The 24,009-nt window shown below is 41.6% G+C and overlaps 1 protein-coding gene across 1 annotated transcript; it reads left to right on the top strand.

Annotated features, from left to right (window-relative positions):
* The first annotated feature begins 8,215 nt into the window (after positions 1–8,215).
* cfdp1 (craniofacial development protein 1) lies at positions 8,216–20,718 on the top strand. Its single transcript, XM_070973225.1, has 7 exons — positions 8,216–8,592; positions 9,010–9,136; positions 9,673–9,898; positions 10,030–10,139; positions 12,138–12,269; positions 17,306–17,464; positions 19,573–20,718. The coding sequence occupies exons 1-7, from the start codon at positions 8,523–8,525 to the stop codon at positions 19,661–19,663; spliced, it is 915 nt and encodes a 304-aa protein (XP_070829326.1). The 5' UTR covers positions 8,216–8,522; the 3' UTR covers positions 19,664–20,718.
* The last annotated feature ends 3,291 nt before the right edge of the window (positions 20,719–24,009 follow it).

Genomic DNA, 24,009 nt, shown 5'->3' with positions numbered 1-24,009 from the left:
TAGAGATGGTGACACATGAAAATAAAACCAATAGCCCTTAATTTGGTGTTTTGATGATGGAGAGTGCTGTTTAACATGTCACTTCAGCTGGTGACAGTGAGGGCCACAGCATATGATTCACATCAAACCATTCAGGGATCTCTGTGTGCCCTCTGTGTTTCTGCTCTCATTCATTCAGCATTTTCCTCAATTTGCAACCCATCTGTTGTTTTTGTTTTTTGTCATTTCTGTTTTATTTTGATAGTGACAGCTGGAGACATACAGGAAAGGCAGAAAAGAGAGGGGGGGGGGGGTGACATGCAGCCAAATTGCAGTATGGACTCAGCGTTATTCGATTCTCATTGAAAACCAAGACCCAGTTTGACATAATGCACACAGGGAAATTAAAGTATTTTGGTTGGTGGATCATAATGTGATTTCACAGTGCTTCTGCTTTGACTGTAACTTAGCTGCAGTTGTTCTGAAACTGACATGCTGGAGCTTTCCATACATGTTGAACCCCTGAAGGTACTGGTTTAACTTAAAAATGTAGCAGCAAATCAAATACAAGGTGCATTTAGAGGCCTGTTTGTCTCTTTCATGTATTAGCTGAGCAAAAAAATCACACAAATAGATTGTACGTTTGTATGTAATAAACTGGTAAATCGTGGTAGTTTTGAATGATTCATGCAGCGCACTGAGCCAGAGGTGAAGTAAGTGTTCATGCTGAAATAGTTTCCCAAATAACTCCCAAAAAAAAACAAAACATTTGTGTTTGTCTCACAGTTACAACATGCAATATTTCATGGCACAGTGTGTAGTGGGTTGAGAGAGGCTTGAGTTACTCTCCCTCTGGGCTCAGAGAAACAATCTCACGGAAGCCCCTTGAGCTGTCAGCGTACTTTAATGTCACTAAAGACGGGTGTTCTCCTGAGGGGGGCCTGAGGGTGATATCAGGTCAACGAGGCTTTGAAGATGAAGTCTCAGGGGCAGAAGTAACAGGTTGCCAAAAACATTAAATGAACAAATTAAGTAACCTAACTGTTAGATATTTTACTCTCATTCTGAATGGCTCTGTAATTAGTAATTAAGTGTTCAGTGGTGCTTTTAGTGTTGCTTCACTCCCCTCCATTTTTGAAACACGCTTTAAAGTATCAAGTTTTATGACATCGCCCCGACTGCAGGGCACCTTGACTTGCATTGTGCACATTAATTGTTAAAGAAAATCTCGGAATCACCGTATATAACACAATGGAATATCACATTATCAAGTCAAGATTTTAGAAAGGAGAAAACACGCCAGAGTTTGATCATTGAGCTCTCTTTCAGCTAATTGGTCATCGCAATCAAACTAAACTAAACATCAGGTAATTTTACTTGGTTTGATCACAGTAGTATCGACTGTGCTCTGCATGAAACCCAGCAGATGACTAGCGCCACTCTGTCACCTCCCACTATTAATAATATGTGCAAATTACACTTAATCACTCGTCATTTAGGTCATCTTCAAATGGAGCCGTACGCCGGCCATCTAAACACATTATATTGTGCTTCGGCAATTATGTGTTATTTGGAAAGAGAAGGTATAATGGCTGTCTTTCTTTGTGGGAACATCTCTCTCTGCTTCTTATGATCTTTACTGTCTAATACATGTCTGTGTCCCTGCTTTAAACTGAAATGGACAACTGATTTCCAAGACTTTTGCTTGGGAGACAAGTTCAAACTTACATGATGTCTACTTTTGCAGCCATTAGCAGAATGCAATTTTGAAATAGTAGTCAGGGAAATTTGAGAGAAAAGAAAGAGCTTTTGGTAGTCAGGGAAAAGCAAACAGCTTTTCCATTGGTCCGCGTGATGTCTGTCAATGTCTGAGTGGTTCCAGAAGGAATTCTTTAATGGTATTCTCCTATCAACCTCCGCTCTTTTTCCCCGTCTTTGTTCAGTTTTTGTCCTGGACTGATCAGCATGAGTCACGACCAGTAATTTAGCCCTGTATAACAACCAACAACATCATTAGGTGACTCATATGTGCGCACACACACTCTCTATCTCTCTCTCACACACTCACACTCAAGTATGGGGCCTTACTACATGGTCAATCTTCAGGGGACCTGTTGGCTTATTCAAGGTGCCCTTCATTCATCATGACTTATGATTACCTTCAGAACACATATATTGTCCCATTGTTTGTCTTATCTTACCTTAATCCCTTTTAAGTCGCTTGTGCAGTTCAAAACATTCCGGTTCAAAATGGACTAATTGCTCGGCCTCCAGTATCGCTGCTCGCAGCTTTCTCAATATCATCGACCCGCAGAGCCGGAGAGCCCCTTCAACTCAAAATGTGGCATAATAAGGCAAGAATGCACAGATTTCATATATTCTTTTTTTTTTTAACTTAACACTACACACACACACACGCACACACACACACACACACACACACACACACACACACACACACACACACACACACACAAACAGCCTTTACATATGTTATTGTGTGACGCACAACAAATGTTTGTATTAGTACCATAAAGTATATATAAGTACCATATAGTATATATATGATTGATAGATATTATACACACACATGTATGCACAAACACATCCATACAAATTATACATATGCATACCTACGTAGAAATATATTTTCTATCTCTTTTCTTGCTCTATATATGCTGTATATAGTATATATATTTTCATCCCTCGCTGTGATAAGGCTGAGGGTTTCATCAGTTCCTGTAAGACATGAATATGAGTAAATGAGTGAGTGAAAATGATCTCAGTTGTAGCCGACAGCCCCAGTCGCTGTCGTCACAGAACTATACATGGAATGACATTTTCCCATTACATAATGGGCAATTGATCACTAGATCCATCCATCCATTATCTATACCGCCTATCCCTTTCGGGGTTGCGGGGGGCTGGAGCCTATCCCAGCTACAATGGGCGAGAGGCGGGGTACACCCTGAACCGGTCGCCAGCCGATTGCAGGGCCACATGAAAGGACAAACAAACATTCACACTCACACTCACACCTACGGACAATTTAGAGTCATCAATTAACCTAATGAGCATGTTTTTGGTCTGTGGGAGGAAGCCGGAGTGCCCGGAGAGAACCCACGCATGCACGGGAAGAACATGCAAACTTCACACAGAAAGGCCCCGCCTGACCCGGGGATCGAACCGGCAACCTTCTTGCTGTGAGGCACGCGCACTACCTGCTGCGCCACCGTGCAGCCCATTGATCACTAGATGACAATCTAAAATATAGCAAATCAGTGCTGAATGAACTTGAATTTGACGTTAGCAGCTGCATTTGTCAACATCATGTCATGATTAAAGCAGTTGGCGAGGATGTACCCCACGTTCAGTGATAAAAAAAAAAAAAGTAATATCAGGGTGAATGTCATTAAGGAAGCACTTGGGGACCAAGAGAAAGGAAGTTTCATATGATGGGAAGGGAGATGTGGGATGATTTTAAGATATTTTATTTAATGGAATTGCGTGTGCCCCTGATGTGTGGATGAGGTTGAAGCTACCTACAGTAAGATTAGCAAGGCCTGGTTTTAATCCTTGTTAAGTTAAATAATGATCTGAGCTGGTGATTCAATCAAAGTGTTTGTTGTTTGTTATATTCAATTATTTCATTTCCAGTGGGATCATTTCTCCAGAAAAGAAAGGTAAAGATAAGGGACTGACGATAACTCATTTGTCAATATACCTTTTTCTTCTATGGTAGACAAACAATAATCCTTTGACACTAGCGACAGCCCGATTGTAGTGGGTGTGATTTTGATGTGTTTGACACACAGAATATGACATTTTGCACAACAACAATGTTTGACTCTGGATGATCAGGGGGCAACATGATGATTGAGGGTCAAAAATTGTCCTTGTAACTCATAGATTGTAGCTTGCAACTTCATTGTTGCACACAGGTGCACAATTTGTGAGTCTGTCTCGGGAAACCTCATTGTTGAAAACATTCCTGCAAAAATATTAATTCCACATCCACAAAATATTTTTACATCTGTGCAAATTATATCTCACAAAACACAAAACATTTCACACATGCACAAATCATTTCTACAGCTGCAAAATCACATTCAAAACTTTCATTTGGAAGATTTTTTTTTTTTTCACAAATTCACACATTCAGATACACGCATGCAGTTTTTTCACATGCACAGGAAAGGTAACATTAAACTGGAGACTGAAATTGTTTGTGAATATAATTTCACAAGCTTAAAATATTAATGACCCCATTTGCTTCCATAGAAACAGGGACAGTTTTTATTGATGAGGTGCAGAAAAGGTTGGGGACAGCAGGGCTTGTTAGAGAAGACCAAAAATGCTTAAGTAATTTTCTTAAGCAAAGAATCTATACATTCTCTTGTATAAGATCATTTCCATGTCTTAACATTAAAGTGAGTTGAATATTTGATTTATTTATCATTAGTTAGACAAAAAAAGACATTTGATGACATCACCTTCGGCTATAGGACATTGTCGTGGTCATTTTTAACTGTATTCTAGATTAAATTTTAATTTATTTGTCCTTCTGCAAGGAAATTTGTTTCCACCTTCTGTACAACCCCATAGGACACAAATACATAAGACCAGGTAGAATACATCAAATTTGACAGATACATACATGACTCCCACACCGTACACCGACTACCACTGCAGACTTTACTTACACAAAAACACACAAACTCAGGCACAGTTGTATTACAGTCTGGATGTTCTGTTCAGTTCTTTTATGGCAAAAGGGACAAAACTCCTGCTGAGCTTCACTTTCTTTCATGCCAGCTACCTGTAACGGCGACCAGATGGGAGGAGCACAAAGTGAGGGTTGAGAGGGTGACTGGAGTCAAGTGCTGTGGTGTGAGCTCGTCGTGCAATGGCTGGGCTGTTGAGGTCTTGGAGGTTGGGGGTTGGGAGGCCAATGATCTTGGCGGCCTTGTGTGTAATTTGTGTAAGTCTGTTTGTGGAGGGTGTTGAAACCATATTAAAGAAATGGGAGGAGTAGAGGAGGATGGGCCTTTGTGAAGTAGCAGCAGAAGGTGGGGGAAACGAAAAAGTGCTCCAAGTTTGTGGATGGTGGAAAGTCTTTGTCGGCAGCATTTATGGATGTCAATGATGTGTCTTTCAAAGTTGTTTATTTTCTAGGGTGATGCTGAGATACTTGTGGCTTTCCACCGTTTCAGCAACTTCACCATTGATGCTGATGGGGGTGTACGTGGGGTTGGAGGAGTCCAAGACCAGTTCCTTTGTTTTAGAGACATTTAAGTGCAAGTGATCGTCTGTGCACTACTGTGTGAGATGGGAGATAGCTTGCAAAAGAGTTGTTATTGTTGACTGGTCCAAGTATCGCAGTATTGAACGAGCATTTGAGGTATGTGATGATGGGTGAGGGACTGACACAGTCATTGGTACAGGGTAAAGAGGAAGGGGCTGAGGACACAACCTTGTGGGGCTCCAGTGTTGGTGATGGAGGATGAAGATGTTGTGCTGCCTACTCTAAAGCATTGTGGTCTGTCACTGAGGAAGCTGTGTACCCACTGGATGAGAAGTGGTGGAACATTCAGGTGATGGAGTTTCTTCATCATCTGGTGGCTTTGGAAGGTGGTGAATGCTGAGTTGAAGTCAATGAGGGGGAGTATGGTGAAGCTACCAGGTGATTCAAGGTGATGTTGGAGGGGGTGGAGGAGACATGCTACTGCATCCTCAGTCCTCATTTGGCCTTGCGGGCAAACTGGTTTGGGTCCAAGTGTGGTTTGATGGCTGGAAGGGTGATGTTGAGAACCAGCTTCTCCAGGCATTTCATGATTACTGAGTGCAACTGCAACTGAGTGCTTTCTTGGGTAATGGTATGATAGTGGATGTTTTCCACAGGATGGGCACTCCCAGAAGACGCCCAGAAGAGAGAGTGCATGATGGGAGAGAGCACAGTCCTTCAGCACCGTGCCTGGACACCATCAAACCCTGGAGCCTTTCCCAGTTTGCAGCGGCTCAGCTGCCGGCACACATCCTCCACAGTGAAGGGAGCAGGGTGTGCTATGTTATAGGTCAAATAACTACTAGAGTAAACAATCATGGAATTAATAGTTAATTGCAGCCCTAGTAACAACCTGCGTGTGAGACAACATCCATTTAAGCAGTTATGTCTGTTATGAGTCTGCCTGCGTTTCCAGATGCTCCACCAAGACCTCAGGCTCAGAGCTCATTTAACCAAACAGCGTCCTCTGCTGGTCAAAACACATTTCTGAACTCTGGACCAAATGAGTGTGGAACTGAGGTGAGACATCCACAGGTAGTTGGCCCTTTAATGCATAAGATTAGGCTGATTCTAATCTTTACTTTGCTCTCTCAGTCTAGACTCCATGACTACTTTCAACACTTCGTACTATGTTTAAAAAGCTGCTTTGTCCCATGACTCAGGAGTAATGATGAAATAATACACAAGACAAACAACTTCTTTTAGATGCTCCACGTCAGCCACTATCTTCTGACATTGTGCTTTTGTGCTCTTTTGTGAGTCATGAATGACGAACTTTGCTAAGATTGCTGAAAGAGTGATATCATTTAAAAGGTTGTGTGTTGTTGCTGTGTGAACAGGTACATCTGGAGGAGGAGACTATCTGACTGGCTATGATCTATTATTTAAAAAATCACAAATTTATTGCCCTTAATTATGTGCTTTGTATGCTATGTAGATCCCCTGAGACAGTTATGTAATTTTATACTGGCCTTTGGTGATTTTTTTTACCTATATACTGTATATAATTTTGGTGCTTTTATCACAGTCATATTATTCAAATTGTTATTTTGGAAACATGTACTGTACTGGTATAACAACATGACAAGAACTCAGTTGTTTCTAACTTATCTTTTAATTTTAATGACTACATTTCATAAAGGTGACTTTAAGGCCAACTAAACCTTATATTTAATTGTATTTATTCATTAAAAACATAACTTGTTCAACACATTTAAGACTTACATAAAACATTGTACATAAAAAATTGGTTTGTGAGCAACATAAATACTTCAAACCAACTTTTAAAGTAAATGATGAATTGTATGATATATGAAGTTTTCCTGGACAAATATACATTTCTCGTTGGGAGTTTTAACGACTATCAGATTATTACCTAATACTACAGTGCCTTTAGCACAAAGCATACACCTTGATGCACTATTTTTTTAAATGAATGTTCCCTATCTATAAATGGGGTCTCTTTATCTGATAGAAAGTGGACTAACACAAGAAACCATCGTGAGCATATTACTACTTCCATATGTAAATACAGATGGTTATATTTAAATAGAAAATAATGAAACACTAATTTTCTGTTATCTCAGTATATTATTCTAAATAGAATAAAGGAACTATCTATTCAAAATTGAGCAAAGGTACTAATAATGTCATTTCTTCCCAACTGTGTACAACAGATGCACTTTTTGTAACTATTCAACATGTGTTTTAGGTTTCATTTACAAAGATTTTTTTCTAATTTTAATAAAAAAGATATCATACTAGCATTTTTGATTGTCTATATTAATCATTTTTAGCAATCGCAATTTCTCATCAGATGAAATGGACATTATTAACTTGATCAATATCTCAGAAAAATGGTATATCCATAAAATTATATGGCTTAAAAGATAATAATCCTTTTACATTTTAAAGATTTTAGATGTTTTTGACTGCTATAGTAGTCTACTACTACTGACTACTACTATAGTAGTCAAATACATAAAAAGAAAATGATTACAATAAATTGTACATGGGCAAAACTAAACTAACTAATATATCATTTAGACATTTTAAATGTACCCCAGTCATTTTTGTTATTTTTCTTTCTCTTCCCTACATTCTGTTATTTGTTGAACAGTTGGATTTCTTTTTGTACTGTGAAATATATGCACTGCCCGGTTTATATTGAAAAACATGTAGACTTTATGTAGAAATCAATTAACTAAATTTCCTCAATAAAGTTATTGATTTAAAAATAAATAAATAAATAAAATTAAAAAAAATATATATATATGGCGGGCCGCGTTGACGCGTCGCTCCAATAATCAGCAGCGGGCAGTGTGGTATCAATGACAAATACCTTCAATCACACTCCAAACATGTAGGTGGCGGTAATGAGTCTTCACGTTTCCTCGACGTCGCCATTAAAGAAGAAAAGATGAACGCGTTAGGCGTGCAGTTTGAACCTTCAGACTCGCCGTCGTCGTGCTGAAGTCACATTGTTTTCCTATCTGTAGAGACGCTAATTCACAATAGAAGCGTGTTTTTTTGCATTTCGCACAGTGAATTGATTTGTTTCTGTTACATAATTGATAAGCCAACGTTTTACCTTCTTTTTGTTAGAATGGAGGCATTCATATTATGTTAGGGTTACGTTTGTAACGTTGTGAAAGCAGTAACTAAGCTAACATAGCAGGAAACATACTGGCGCCTTGGAACAGTTAGCCCCTTTTCATTTAGCTGTGCTCCACTGTTAGTTTAAGGCTTTTCCTCCAAAATGATGAACTATTCTGACTACGACTCTGATGGATATTCGTCAAATGAAGACGCCGACTACGTCCCGTCAGGTGAGACGTGTAAACACCTTGCGTTGTGTTAATTCGGCGGTGAAGTAGCTGGGAAACATCGTATGGAAGGTTCCAGTGCATTGAAGTTCTTCATTAGCCAAGTGTTGTATTGTTGTGCTGAAGCTGTCACGTAAGTTGAGAAACATTTGCTTACTACAAATGCTTACGTTACCCATTAGACATGGGAAAGTAGCTATTGTTATAGTATAACATATCCATAATTTATGGTAACCACTTAACGTGACGTCCCCACGTATTTTTCTTACGTCCGTTTAGAAACTGATCATTTGTTGGTGATCTGCTTCTCAACAAACGTGCACATTTCAATGATCATGAATAAAGACTCGTTATAAAACAGTCTATTCACATTCTGTTCCTCTCACTCATTTCACTGCTGCCTGTTCTCTTTCTCCTCAGATGATAACCTCAGCGAGGATGACATCAATGAGTGTGAAAAGGAGGACCCTCTGCACAGGGATGATGATGTGCCACAGCCTGGCTATGTCAGCAAGAAAAAGAGGAAGAAAATGGACATCAGTGTGAGGTGAGAGGGAATTGTGCTTTGACGGTCCACAGTGAGCACAGTTTCTCCAGGACAGACAAAATTAAACAAAATCTGGATTTCCAGTGTTCTCTTAGGCTGGGTTTTATGAGTTTTATCATTTCTAATTCGTGTAAACACCACAATGTCCTTTTTTAATCTGTTTTTTTTTGTTGTTGTTTGTTTGTTTTTGGCACAGTCGAAAATCATCTTTTTTCTCGACCTTGGATTTGGGACATCACGTAGAATTGCAGATGATTTCTAAGATTTCTAACATGTCGATATCTTTTGATATCAAATAATCTCAAATGCATTCTGGGGACATGACGGGGGCAGGAAAATGTTGTGAAATCCTGATGTAGAACCATGAATTACAGTCATGATATCGCATTAGAATGACATCGGTTAAAGGACATAAAGTGCTCTGTGGCTTTTCATAAATCCCAGCCCAGAAACGCTCACCTTTTTTTCTATTTAACAACAGTTGCTACATTTGCATTGAGCACACTGTGTTATTTTTATCCTGAAAAAATCTACAGAAAGAAGAAGAGAGGCGTTCTGAAACTAGACCAGGAAGAAGGAGGTGATGTGGAAGAGGCACAGCCATCACAGGAAGAGGTGGAAAAACCATCTGAGGTAGCAGATGATGACGATGATGCAAGACAGAAGAAAAAATCAGATGACCTCTGGGCGAGTTTCCTGTCCGACGTTGGATCCAGACCCAAAGAGTGCACACCTGCCTCACGGTCAGGGGCCACACAGAAGGTAAATGTGTTCTAAAGGCAGACATTTTACAAAGATGGTGGAACATTTTAAAACACTCAAACCCACAGCTTTTCCTGCACGTGTCTGTCATTTTTGTCTCTCCCTTAGACTCTTATGTTTTTTTTCCTCAGGGGGATTCCTCCGCATTGAAGGTCGCTCATTCGAATACAGGAACAAAAGCACCAGAACCCACTAAAGTCACCATCACTAAAGTTTTTGACTTCGCTGGAGAAGAAGTTCGGTATGCCTCTGAATCACCCTCACATTAAAAAAAGAAAAAAAAAGAATACCTTTAAATTTTCACAAGCTAAAAGATGCTGATGTCGATCAGCTCGGATTCGTTGTCGAAACATTTTCACATTGACCAGTAGATGGTGCCACACACACTCAAATGCAGCCTGGATGAGTGAACACCATGGAGCACAGTGTGGTGACAGTGCTCTGTTGCCAGGCTTTTGTCAGATATGAGTTTGGTTTTCTGTGTCTCTGTTAGAGCACAGTCTCATCTACAGATCCTCAAGGCGGGTTTGTACATTCTCTTAAGCACTCAATATGTTCAGCTGATCAGAGTTGATGGATATGGATCTGTCCCAGAATGATCAGGTGGATATCGTAATCGTCACAGACTGAACGTGATCATTCAGAGAACTGTGCATATATGTCTTACTATGATCATGTCTGTGTTGCATCATTGTCATGCAACGTGGAGAAAGCTGCTCATCCAGCTCCCTGCATACATGGTTCTACATTGAGTGTGGACTTGTCTCGTAGTGGCTCATGTTTCCAGGGTTTCTGTGTCTTCCAGCCGATTGGGTGGGTGAGTGATGAATACTGTAATCATTGGAAGCTGTCTCTGGAGCGTTGGTGTAGACTTTGCAGCACATGTAGATCTGTGTGACTTTAACTTGTCAGTCGCTCTTTCACTTCTGCAGTGACTGACTTACCTCCACAGCAGAGAACGAGCCCGGGTTTAAAGCTCCTGGCCTGTGGTGCCACCATCAGGGCAAAATGTGTCCAAATCAGCTAATTCAAGCTCTTTAATGACCCACGATTTGTCTGGCACTAATCTCAAACGTCTAAGCTCTAAGAACAGCAAAATCATCAGTATGTTGTTCATTCATTCTAAGACTTCATCGGGGCGCCATGAACATTTGTCAGATTTACATTGCTGAAGACTGGAAAGCAGATTTAAAATGAGCCTCAGCAGCATGTTTGAACCTGTAGGCCTGACCTGTACAATTAATCCTACAGTGTAGGCAGTAATCCCATGCCTTGATTATGTATAGCTGTCAATGTGAGCAGTTTAATAAGACCCTGGACCAGACTCCATTTGCAGTTACGTCTTGAATAATTATATAATTATCACTGCTCATGACATTTCTTCAGTAGGAGTCTCACAAACAGCTGAGTGTTTCCCATGAAAACGGTCTTAATTATTGCTCTGTAAGATGAACATACTGTATATCACACAGACAGCCACACCCCAGCAGCCAGAAGGATGCTAGTTATGTGGAGCGAGAAATGTCCCATGCTAAATGTTTACATCTGAGCGGGCTGCATTTAGAAACCAAATATGATCCCGGGTATAATTGATCTGATTGATTATGCATGACGCTGTGTGCTCTGTAATTACAGAAGCATAAGATTAGCACATGGATGATGGTTGCAACCTACCGTATCCCCAGAGCCGCAGTAAATGCTGCTGGCTCTAATGTGTGAACATTAGACAGTCTTTGTCTGAACATTTATCATCTAATATCTCAGATGGTATCCAGGCGTCCATCACCCTCGCCTGCTGTTGCCTTCCTGGCTATTCAGTTTATTCTCCTTGGAACGGAGCTATCTTCCTCTTGCCTGAGATGAGACTCGCCCTTTCAAAATGCTCTTCCTCATCATCTACCGAGCTGTGCGCTCTGTGTAATTATGGCTGCATATAATTAGCATACATAACAGGGAAAGCCTTTCCATGCTGCCATGATGGATGCAAGTGGTTGTGGAGTCTGTGCAGTGATGATGTTCCCAGAGGACGCAGCGGTTGTTCCTCATATAGCTTCTCTATCTAACCCCACAGTGAGACACAGACAGATGTGTCTCGTGTGTGTGTGTGTGTGTGGAAAGGCTAGTAACATCACCATATACTATCTGTTTCAAACTGCTGCACAGACAAACTGTATTCTGTCCATCTGCTGTTATTTTTCCACACAGAGTTTAACACACCGTGCATGTGTCTGTATCTCAGGGTCAATAAAGAGGTATCAGCAGACTCCAGAGAGGCGAAGAATTACTTGAAGAGCCAGAACACAGAGGAGAAGAAGAATGAAGGCAAAGAGGAGAGCTCATCACCCAACCAGCCACCTCTTCCTGGCCCCAGGTACACACACAAACACACACACACATCTTTACACATATCATTCACCCTCCACTACATGTGCACATTAGGATCAGAGTGAGATATTGGCTCACTAATATAGGGCAGTGCATGTTGTCTGTGGGGATTAAAGTTATTCATGACTGATTTCTGTCAGTTGGAATCCAGAGAGGCCGTGCATGCAATCAGTGCAATGACTGACCAAGTGCTGTGTTGCTGACTGGCCCAGGCGGTGAGCTGCCGGCCCGATGTTTGTCAGCCTCTCTCTCCCAGCCCCGCCCCTTTCCCATCTCCGGTAGCTGGATAAATAAAAAAAATGGGTTATGGGACTTAAGAATCGCACTACCAGCTGATAGGTGGCTGATTAGGATAAGCACACTGACTATGTTTACATGCAGTCAATATTCGGGTTATGGTCAATATTCCAGTTTCTGAAACATTCGGAATAACCTGTTTACATGCGTGAGCAAACAGGGGTAATCAATTGGGATATCCCGATCAAAACAGCGAGGCACGGACAACGTGTCGACGCACGGAGAACATCATGACGCAGTGCGCGTCATTTCAGCTTCTTCTTCCTGTATCCAAAAACAACAACAACTGCGGTAGCAGTCGCCTTCGTTTGCGCTTTGGTGCTGGTGCTGACCACCACCAGTACTTAACACTATTCTGTCTCACTTTCTTCATTAATGGAAGGCGAGAACGTGTAGAAATAAGAAATGGAGCCGGAGCTGTGCCATCCATATCCACGCTACCTGCACTCAGAAGACCAAGATTCCTTGAGAATAGAACATGCGCAGAACACAAATTGATGTTCCGTTCAATGGGGATATTCTGACAGGCTTATACATGACCAAATATTCGTGTTAGAAAAGGAGTAACCAAGCGGTCATGTTTGGGTTTTTCAAAAGGGTTATTGGTGTTGACATGGCCGTGTGCAACAGGGTTTATTGCTGATGTTCCGGTTATGAAAGGGTTACTTGACTGCATATAAACATAGTCACAGTCTACTTGAATGTAGGCCCCCATGCGATCTTCAAATAGCTCTTCATTATTGGTGATCTTTAACCACGCGGCTACAGATGTATCGCCTTTTTCAGCCACCTGTATGTTGAAAGCAGCTGCAAGTGAAGTAGTCTCTGTCACCCCTGGACTAGAGCCAACCTATTTATCAATCATATCAATTTTAAGTAGGAAATTTACATACACCTTAGCCAAATACTTTTAAACTCGTTTTTTCACAATTCCTGATGTTTAATCCTCGTAAACATTCGCTGTCTACGGTCAGTCAGCGTCACTTCTTTGTTTTGAGAATGTGAACTGTCAGGGCTTTGTGATGGCCACGACATTTCTTTAACTGTGCTGTCCTTGAGCTCCATGACTGTGGAAGTATGCTTGGGGCCGTTGTCCATTTGGAGGACCCATTTGTGAGCAAGCTTTCACTTCCTGGCTGATGCCTTGAGATATTGCTTCAGTATATCCACATAATTTTCCTTCCTCCTTCCTTAAGCTGACATCTGTTTTGTAGCTGGTTATTTGTAGGAGTAAAGACAAGAGTCAAACTTAGCAAAAAACAAGAAGAATTAGTTTTATTTTCACAGTTGAAAGCAGCATTGATATTATGTAAATTTCAAACTGGCAATGAAAAAGCTGGTCAGAAGCATTTTCCCTTAAAACGTTATTGGTCTGAAGTATTTGAGTAAAGTGTAGAGTGACAGGGCAGCAGAGGTGGTCTCTGTGTGGGGGGGTCAAATTTTGTATCACCATTCAGGGTGCAATGGAATTTCCCTTAATATGTATTGTGTGTGTAGATGCGGGTGTGGGGGTACGCGCATGCGTGTGTGCGCGTGTGTTGTTTTTCCCTACTTCTTTTAATACCTTTTGTTGCCATGGTAATAAATGATTTGGGGCTGGGCACATCTTCCCTCCAAAACCCCAGACAGGAAACAGGAAATCATCTTCCAACAGACAGGAAGTACAGTGTGTCCACAAGCTATTTCCTATTTATCTCAGTCCTCTGTGTGTGTGTGTGTGTGTGTGTGTGTGTGTGTGTGTGTGTGTGTGTGTGTGTGTGTGTGTGTGTGTGTGTGTGTGTGTGTGTGTGTGTGTGTGTGAGAGAGAGAGAGAGTGTGTTTGTGGTGCGCATGCATGTTTGAGAAGAAGGGACGCCATCAGCACAGCTATTAAGAGCCATCAGCACCACTCCCTCATTTATTAACCTAACCACACACACTCACACACACACGCACACACACACACACACACACACACACACACACACACACACACACACACACACACACACACATAGAGACCACAGACACTCTGAAACCATGATTTTTAGGTTAGATTCCCTTTTTTATGATCAAATTCCACAATTCCATTTGTGTTTTCGGTGTCACGGACATCAGAGGGTCCTACTTGTAAGTGCGTGTGTTTGTTGCAGATTGAGATAACGCTGTTATGTAATGTCAAAATAGCCGTGGTGTGTTTACTACAGTAAATGGGTCTGTGGTTGACAGAGGGAGGGGTCGAGCGGCAGGCTTTCTTCAGAGGCGTATTGTGGAACGGTCCTGCCTCCAGCCTTTCAGCATGTGTTTCTTAAATTGAATTATTGCGTTAAGCTTCTTTTAATGTTGTGATGTAAAACTGTAAAATGATTGTTGGCCTCTCATTCATGGAGAACGATCCTTGAGAATGACTCAGTATCACACAGTGGGAGATGTTCAGATGGTTGTCAGTCACATGTTCGTGTGTTAAGTACGGAGCCGGATGAGGATGTTAGCCTAGCTTAGCATAAAACCGGAAAGCAGGGGGAGCTAACCTGGAGCTGTACGAATTTCAAAAATGGCAAACAGCTGAGTGCAGTGACTGTGCAGCTTTTTGAAGTCGTGTCACTGTTAAACCTCCAGGCGTGTTTAGATTTACTCGTAGCATCATCTGCTGTTGATGCTCGTGCTGTTTGTTTCTGAAGCATGATATATTAGAAATAAGCGTATTTGTTTGCTAGGTACAGTTTGTATTTGCAAATCAGACTGTGATTGTTGACTTGTGTTTGTTTGTTTGTTAAGTTTTGGCCTGAGATTAGCTCCATAAACAGCGGCTGACCTTGCTGTGTGTGTTGAAGGACTCAGGATAGATAGTGTACAGAACAGCAGCTCGAGATGTTAATGATGGATAGAGCTTTGACTGGGTACTCTGAATCCAACACAGTCATAGGTAATCATTATAATATAGGTAATAATAATAGGTATGAAAAGGCTCAGTTGTTCACAAGCGAGGATGGAGCGAGGTTCGCCACTTTGTGAACACATGATTGTTTAAAGGATATTACTGTGTGGGCTCAGCAACACTTTGTAATACTTTGTTGGTAAACGCAGCTCGTTTGCAAACAATTTCCCTCTGTTTTTATTTACCTTTTACACAGCGTCCCAGCTTTTTTGGAATCAGGGTTGTAATTGTGGAATACCAAAATGACTAGTGTTTGAATTCTTCACAGTAATTAACACCGTCTGTATCCAGGCATGCAACAGGAAATGGAGGAGTTCGGACCGCTGTGGTCTCCAGTGGAACATCATCATGCTTTCAGCTTTTTCTTTAAAGGAAACACTTCATGCGGTATAAATTACTTCACTTAAGAACTTGCTATATACTTATATACTATACTGTACTCATGTATATCATAGGCTTTCTATCATAATAACCGTGGTGATGTGAGAGACCAGCAGTGAATGAAAGTGTAATGATTGGCGCGCTGAAAAACAAACAATAAAAAGCATCAAAAATATTTTGTCATGATGCCAAACTCTAAATTCGGTTGTGTATTTTCTAGTTTTACGTAAAGGCTTGGGGTCAGGCATTTAGTTGTAATGCATTATGTCAGCAAGGGCCCTCATAAGTATAGACAGAAAAATGTGTTTGAGCGTGCGTGCGTGTAAAAGGGACATTACATTAGCAGCTTGTCATACCAGCCTCTTTATAGAGTGGAGCACCATAAAAACAGAATCATTAATCACACGCCTCAGTAGATGGATGGATGCTGAGCCAGGTTGTTTTCTACCTCTGCTTGTCTTTAATGTTTTCTATACAGCTACAGAGTTATTGGCTGCGTGCTTGTCTTTGAGGATTGGACAAGTGTACGTCTAACGTGACTTTTAACCAGCATGATTTCTGAGCTACATTCAAAAATGCCTCATTGTGGTTTAAACACAGTAATCACATACACAGCAGTGCTGTATGTTCACAAATGGCAGTGTCAGGGTTTGTGGAGGTTGGAATTTGTAGAAAGTTTTTTTGGTGACTTTCGTTCACAGAGATGCTCTGCGCCAGATTTGGGGAATATTGGGTTAGCAGTAGAGAAGGAAATTATGGAGATAGAAAATGCTGGCATTGCAGATTCTGTAGCTTTAAAGAGCTGAAGTTGTGCATCTGAAATACATCTCTGTCACACACAAAGTGTAACTCCATGTTTTTCATACCTTCATCACTATGGTCAATCCTTTAGTCACAGCTGGCATTAGGTTTTTGTTATTGATTTACATATTGATTAAGACAGCAAGACAAAACAGCACAAGGAAGACAAGAATAGTAAATACAGGCCTTCTCATAACCTTTGCTGCTTCCAATGCTGCTATTACCACCACCACCACCACCAATAACAATAATAATAATAATGATGATAATAGGATTAACATAGGTTAGTGTTTCTTTGGGTCAACCCAAGACCCTTAAAGGTGGAGGCTGGCCCATTGAGGGGTTGATCCCTTATGAAACCTTTTATGGAGTGACTGTCATCAGTGATGTGCTGCTGTTGGTACCGCGTGCTTTGGAATAATTCCTGTTTTCTTCATGTGATAAAAATGTTAATTTTGACCAATAAAACCGTGATTGAGCAGCTCAGACTTTAGAAACATTAGCAATGTCCTTCATCATAACGTTTCTGCCACATGTAGCAGACACGTGCTTCTATTGTTGGGTGTCACCTGAAGTTCGAGTCTTCAGTGCGTCACCTAAGCTTCCCCCTCTCGTGTGTCTTGCAGTGTGAAGCGCCCTGCAGGCATGACGGGCATCCTGGGTCGCATCGGGGGAAAGAAACAGAAGATCAGCACGCTGGAAAAGTCTAAGATGGACTGGGATGCTTTTAAATCGGAGGAGGGCATCTCAGAGGAGCTGGCCATCCACAACAGAGGCAGAGAGGGGTAAGAGACTGTCTTTGACTGTTGCATCAGTTACACTCACGTTTTGGCTGTATGCCACTATCGGTGTGTGACATCGCCTCCATGAAGCAGAGGAAGACAACCAGGGACTGAGATATTAGCCTAAATGTGAAAATGTATTACCTGCATTGTCCTACAGTCAGCATCCAAGCAATTCAAGGGTTATACTCAAATGAGTAACATTTCAATTAGCCAACATTTCTTGTTTTTTCAGTGCACTTTTAATACCGTGCTTTGGAGCAAACTGGCTCTGCACTGAAAAACACAGAGGTGCTCTGCTGGTGAGGATCTGACGTGTAGCTTTAGCCTCAGTGTTTAGTGATGTATGATGACAGCAAGTACATGTTTAAGACCCTTTTACATAGTTCTCATTATAAAATTTTCATTTGAATAAGTTAAATCATAATCACCGAATGAGGTTGCACAATGAAAGTATTTAATCATTTATATACTTTCAGTATTATGAGCAGAGAACATTTCTGACTGCTGCAGCTTCACATTAAAAGCATTAAACTGAAACCCGCTTTCATTATGAAGTGGTGACAGGAAATGCAACGTGTTTGAGATTTGCACGTACAGCTGTCGTTCATCAAACATGCACCTACGGAAAAAGGCAACTGTCATTTTCAGCATTTTCTGACAGCGGATCAGGTTGAAATATTGCAGCAGGTAATGGAACATGAAGGAGCAGCTGTAGTGAGTTGTTAGATGAAGAGCTGCAGGCGAAAGGCTGCAAAGCAACTTCAACCACTCAGCACGAACTCCTTTCAGTTCCACTGTGCCCGGCTGTCTGCAGACTTGTGCCGTGTGCAGCATGAAATCAGATCACGGTTGCTCACTGAATGACGGAAAAAAGGCCAATTATTGACTGATTACTCCAAAATTTGATGGTAAATCAGCCAGTGTTAGCATGTAAACTCCATATGTGCAGTGGAGAATGGAAAGTGGATAGGCATAGTGTGAAGATTCTGTATAATCTGAGATTTAATAATTGTACTCTCTGATCTGTAATATTTAATAACAATAATAAACCCTAATATAGTGTGTGTCTTGCATGGCAAAATGAATGAGTGCGTCCAGTGACTACTGACAGGGCTAGATGCTGGGTACTGCAGTTGATGGGCTAACAGCAAGCATGCTAGCTAGCCATGAACGTGCCTGCTATAAAATATTAAACTCTGAAGAAGTTGCACATTATCTGTGTTAAACAAAAAGCGCACCAGATTTCCAACATTTTATACAGTGAATCCTTGAATTACATATATTTACTATTACATGTTTTTTTCATATGGTCAGTTAATTTACCCTGCAAGTTAGTGGCAGCTCCATCCTACATTAGAGCTTTTTGTGAAGTCAGTAATCACAAAACGCTGATACGGCTCAACCACAGCGAGCAGGCCCGATTGGAAAACACAGAGTTTTTAATTATGAAGTAGCAGCTGGAAAGTAGGGAGTGTAAATGGAGGGAAACATTGTTCCATATGAGCCAGAATCCTACTTTAGTCAGGATGGATGGAGGGAGGGAGCCAATGGAAGACTGGTTACCCCAGGGAAATAACACGACTCTGTGCTGCATGCACTCTGCTAGCTCCTTCATTGTCATTCTGTGCCACACACGCACGCACGCACACGCGAGCTCTGACACCATACTTAACATGTACTAACCTCCAACCAAGCAGAAGGATGGGGGCTAATTTAAAAACTCTCACACAACAGGGACTCTCAAATCGTACACACGGCAGGAGAATTTGTGTTACTGTTCCCTATGCTCTGTGTGTGTGTGTGTGTGTGTGTGTGTGTGTGTGTGTGTGTGTGTGTGTGTGTGTGTGTGTGTGTGTGTGTGTGTGTGTGTGTGTGTGTGTGTGTGATGAGCGCATGCTTCTATACTATTCTATTTTATTATCTATATTATTATCTATTTTTATTTTATTCTTGATTGTGTGTGTTTGTATTTATTATGATAAAAGTAGATCTCATGTCTCTAATCTCTTTCTGTGTGTGTGTGTGTGTGTGTGTGTGTGTGTGTGTGTGTGTGTGTGTGTGTGTGTGTGTGTGTGTGTGTGTGTGTGTGTGTGTGTGTGTGTATTTAGGTATGTGGAGCGGAAGAACTTCTTGGAGCGGGTCGACCACCGCCAGTTTGAGTTAGAAAAAGCAGTGCGACTGAACAACATGAAACAATGACACAGACTGACGGCACGCACACACAAACACATGCACATACACATGCGCACGCACACACACACAGAGGACAGATCTAATGACAGGGTTGCTATTCCCCCAGTAAAGTGAGCTCAAACTGGCGCTGTGGCTGGAGTCTATTTCAGGATGGGGATATTAATAGGCTGCGTTTGTGGAATGGTCGGGTGTTGAGTGTTCTCATCCTTGTGAGAACCAGTTAATTTCAAAGCTTCACACACAGGACATTTTTGGGAAGTGAAGTCATTATTGCTTGTGCTACTCCCTCAATGGGCTGATTTGGGCAGGGGCTTAGTTTTAGGGTTGATGGATCAGTATGAAAACAGATCTCATTCTCACACCTGGAGGAAAGGATGTAAGGGCCACGCTCCTCAGCACAGACACACAGGACTCCAAGATAACTGAACCATGATGCTGGGAGATGTTAAAGCTGCTGCTTATAAATAATTGAAGTTTTTACTTTGAGAAATCATGTCTTCTCTCTCAGTTTGGTATGCGGACTAAACACTGTAATATTCATTAGCTTCAGCAACTTTCGCCATGAAGAACACTCTTCAAGCATGTTCTAAACGTTTTGTTGCTGCAAACGAGAACAAAGCACCACAGCCACTGGGTTTATCCAAGGCTGATTCAAAAATCTGAAAGTGAATTGACTTTACTCGCTGAATTTATCCATTGAGTTCTACAAAGCTTCACCCCACCGTGAGCTCCGTGGCAGCAGAATTCCTGGCTCTCTGGTTTGATATTTCTTTCCTCATTGCTCCCTCGTACTCATATTTAGCGTTGTACCTTTTTCACTGAAAGAAAACTGTTTCAGCAGTCATATTATTGTTTTGGGAAACACCCTGCGCCCCACACAACATTACACAGTGCTAACGGTTAAAGCCCAATGTGTATTTGGGCAATGAGGAAGATGGAGAGAAGAGGATGAGAGGGAGACTCGATGTTCTGTTTGTTTTTCTGTGGAGTCATGATCCGGTTCTCTGTTTATTCATGTAAATATTAAATATCCAATAAACACAAACTGATCATTTTAAGAATAGTAGTTCTTTTATTTTTGTTGCCTCCACATCGATCATTATATTTTTATGCACAGGCAGGGCTAGCTTGTGAGCTTATTACTTGGCAGCAAAGTGAAGAGTCTGCGTTAGCATTTTTAGCTAGCAGTCATTTTGCTCAGCACAGAGTTGTGTCTGTATGAGGATAAGCTAGAAACATGCACATCCAATGTAGCATTACTGGTAGTAATGTTACAGAGATGAGGGATTTGAATGTGGCTATCTGACTCTGCAGGTGAGTAAAAAAGACAAAAAAAAAAAAAAAGGCAGTGGTTTTATTCTCCAAACATTTCAATGAAACGAGACAAGTGCTGGGAAAATGAGCAAGGACCAAATAAGCTTTAACAAAGAAATACTGCAGCATGCTGCTACCAACAACAACTTTCTCACAGTCTCACCTCCTGGCCCCACCCTGACTGGACGAAACATGGGGTAAACCAGTGAGGGAACTCCCCACTGAAACCTGATCTTAACTGGAACAAAACAATGGCATTTAAATGCCATCCGTATCTCAAGGACAAAGACAAAGGAACTGGTCATTGACTGCGGGAAGTCCAGACCCAGATCACGTCCAGTTCTGATAGAGGGAGTTGAGGTGGAGGCTGTGGTCTCCTACAAGTACCTCGGGCTGTGGCTGGACAGCAAACTGGACTGGACCTCATACACCAACCACCTGTATGGGAAAGGACAGAGCAGGCTGTACTTCCTGAGGAGGCTGCGGTCATTTAACATCTGCAACAAACTCCTGTGGATGTTCTACCAGTCTGTGGTCGCCAGTGTCCTCTTATACACGGTAGTGTGCTGGGGGGACAGCACTTCCAAGAAGGACACATCCAGGCTGTACAAACTGATCAGACGGGCCGGCTCGGTGGTCGGCACAAGGCTGGATTCTCTGGTGACAGTGGCAGGGAAGAGGATGCTGCAAAAACTGCTGGACATTATGGATGATGCCAGCCATCCTCTGCACACCGTCATCAGTAACCAGAGGAGCCTGTTCGGTGGAAGATGACTCCTTCCTAAGTGCAGGACGAACAGACTGAAACATGTCCCTCATGCCATCAGACTGTATAATTCCTCACTCGGGGTGAGGAGGTAACATGGGACAGAGGGTGGGAAGAATATGGTATATATTGTATAGCACATATTTTTCTCTATTTCTATTGTTTTTTATTACCCTTTATCTGTATCACTTTGAGCTGGTTGAACTCCAATTTCCCTGAGGGGTCCTCCCAAAGGGATCAATAAAGTCTAATCTAGTCTAATCTAAGGTGAGCAACTATTAATAAACTTCCCCCTGAGATGCTCTCCCTCTCTTAAGTAGCCAGGTCACACCGAAAGTAAGAGACTGCGAGCCCTCCCTTTTCTCTTCAACCCAGATTGCCAATGGCATCAGTAGAAAAAGGCAAAATTATCATTACAAAAAATAATAGAAAAGATTAGCAATCTTAACACACAATGCACAGACAAGCATAGAAACCTGTATCAGGAAAACCTGTTTCATGTAGTCTCTTTCCAATTGAATTAGAAATAAACCAAGTCACTGATGCTCCATCCTGTGCCTAAGTGGGCACAGGTGGCCTGACTGAGCCTGATGGCACTGATTGCTGTGGGGAATTCTGGGAATCTGGGCAAGTGAAAAGATATAGAGAGTGAAGCTTTTCACATCCCAGTGCCCAATAGGATGGATGCTTCATCAAAGAAATATCTAGCAGAGCCGAAACACATAAATCCACACACCAAGTAGCTCCCATTAGAAGGATATTAATGCTATGCGACGTTTCGAGCACAAGGCTCTACCTCAGACTTCTGATGAATTATAGACTGCATAAGAAATAGAGGACAGAGCCACCGTCTCTGCTTTGTGAACGACAGTTTTGACTTTGGCATTATGGCCGTCACCATCTTGGCTTATGGAGCCAGTTTCCTTGCAAACTAACAAACATGTTAAATGCGTTTTCCTCCTCAGTTTTTTGCTTCATATACACAAGCTGTGAATTGTGTGGATTACTGTCAAACTGCCCGTGTGCTCATGCATCCCTGTGTGCATCCTCATAAACAAGATCCGAACAAACGTGGACCTGCACATCAAAACATTGCTCCATAGTGCTGCTTCTGGTCAAAACCTTCATGTGGTACCTTTAAGTTTACGTTTATCTGACAACTGAAAAAAGCTATTTTAGAAAATGTGATTATTTTTCACAGTTTTCCTCTATATATTTCTTTTTTTTTTTCAAGGACAAAACTGATCATATACACCCAATCTCACCCTTGGCTATTTGGCACAACATAATCCCCCACAGTGTCGTATATTCTGCTTCCAGGAAGCTGTGCGTATCTTGAATAAAGCAGCTCCATTATAGTTTAAAGGCAGAACTGCTCTCGACAGTTGCCTAAAAACAGCTTGTGATTATACCAAATCCTTCCGTCCACACACACACACGCAGACAGATAGTGGGATTTTTATGGCGTAGGGCTGACAGGGATTATCCTCACACATGTTCACATACAGCTAATCATGATTGAAGGTGCCTGTAGGAGTGTGTTGCCATAATTTTATTCTCGCCAGGATGGAGGAGTCTGAAACAGCATTTACATCATCATGGGATGATAAAACTCCACTCCAATCAAAATGTCTCAGCGGAGGCAATTCGCTCTAATGCCTTCCCACAGACAGCCAGTGGAGTTTGAGGTAATCTCTCATGATGATGGAATCAATCAATCAATACAATATGCAATGCAATATATATTAGAGGTGGACGACTGACTGAACCTGACTGGAGATTAGAATTTACCACAAGGCTATCAGCAAAGTGCATCAATATACTGATGTTTGCGACCTCAGTCTCTGCTTTCATGCTTTGTTTTATTTACATGATAGCCAGAGGGCCGATCATTTGAACATGAAGCTGGTACTGTAATTATTTATGTGATATCTCAACCATCACTGCATCGCTCATACGGGCACCCTGGAGCAGTGCAGCGAGTCTCATTTAGACCTTGAGTCATGAAGGATTGATTTTAGTCTGTACGCATTTGAGAATTTTATGCGTTGATAATGGAAAAGACATGCATGAAATGACAAAATGTATCTCATTATCTATGACATCACACACACTGCAGCCGGGATTTAGGCACCACTATCTATATCTGTTGCTGGAGCCAAAAATGTGAAGCCTGAACAGAGTGCAATCATCTGCAAATAAACTGTGTCTACCGGCCAAAATTCCGACTTCCCCCATTTATGAGTTACGATGTCATCAGGTGATGTACTTC

Source organism: Chaetodon trifascialis, chromosome 10 (assembly GCF_039877785.1).
Source record: "Chaetodon trifascialis isolate fChaTrf1 chromosome 10, fChaTrf1.hap1, whole genome shotgun sequence".
Classification (NCBI taxonomy): domain Eukaryota; kingdom Metazoa; phylum Chordata; class Actinopteri; order Chaetodontiformes; family Chaetodontidae; genus Chaetodon; species Chaetodon trifascialis.
The sequence above is the reverse complement of the archived record's forward strand: the minus strand, read 5'-3'. Positions and strand labels throughout refer to the sequence as shown.

Bases quoted from the DNA above. Each gene is read 5' to 3' on its own strand.
- cfdp1 (XM_070973225.1), top strand. From the start codon at position 8,523: ATGATGAACTATTCTGACTACGACTCTGATGGATATTCGTCAAATGAA. The intron at 9,899-10,029 runs GTAAATGTGTTC...TTTTTTCCTCAG, and splicing joins GGTCAGGGGCCACACAGAAG to GGGGATTCCTCCGCATTGAA. The intron at 12,270-17,305 runs GTACACACACAA...TGTGTCTTGCAG, and splicing joins CCACCTCTTCCTGGCCCCAG to TGTGAAGCGCCCTGCAGGCA.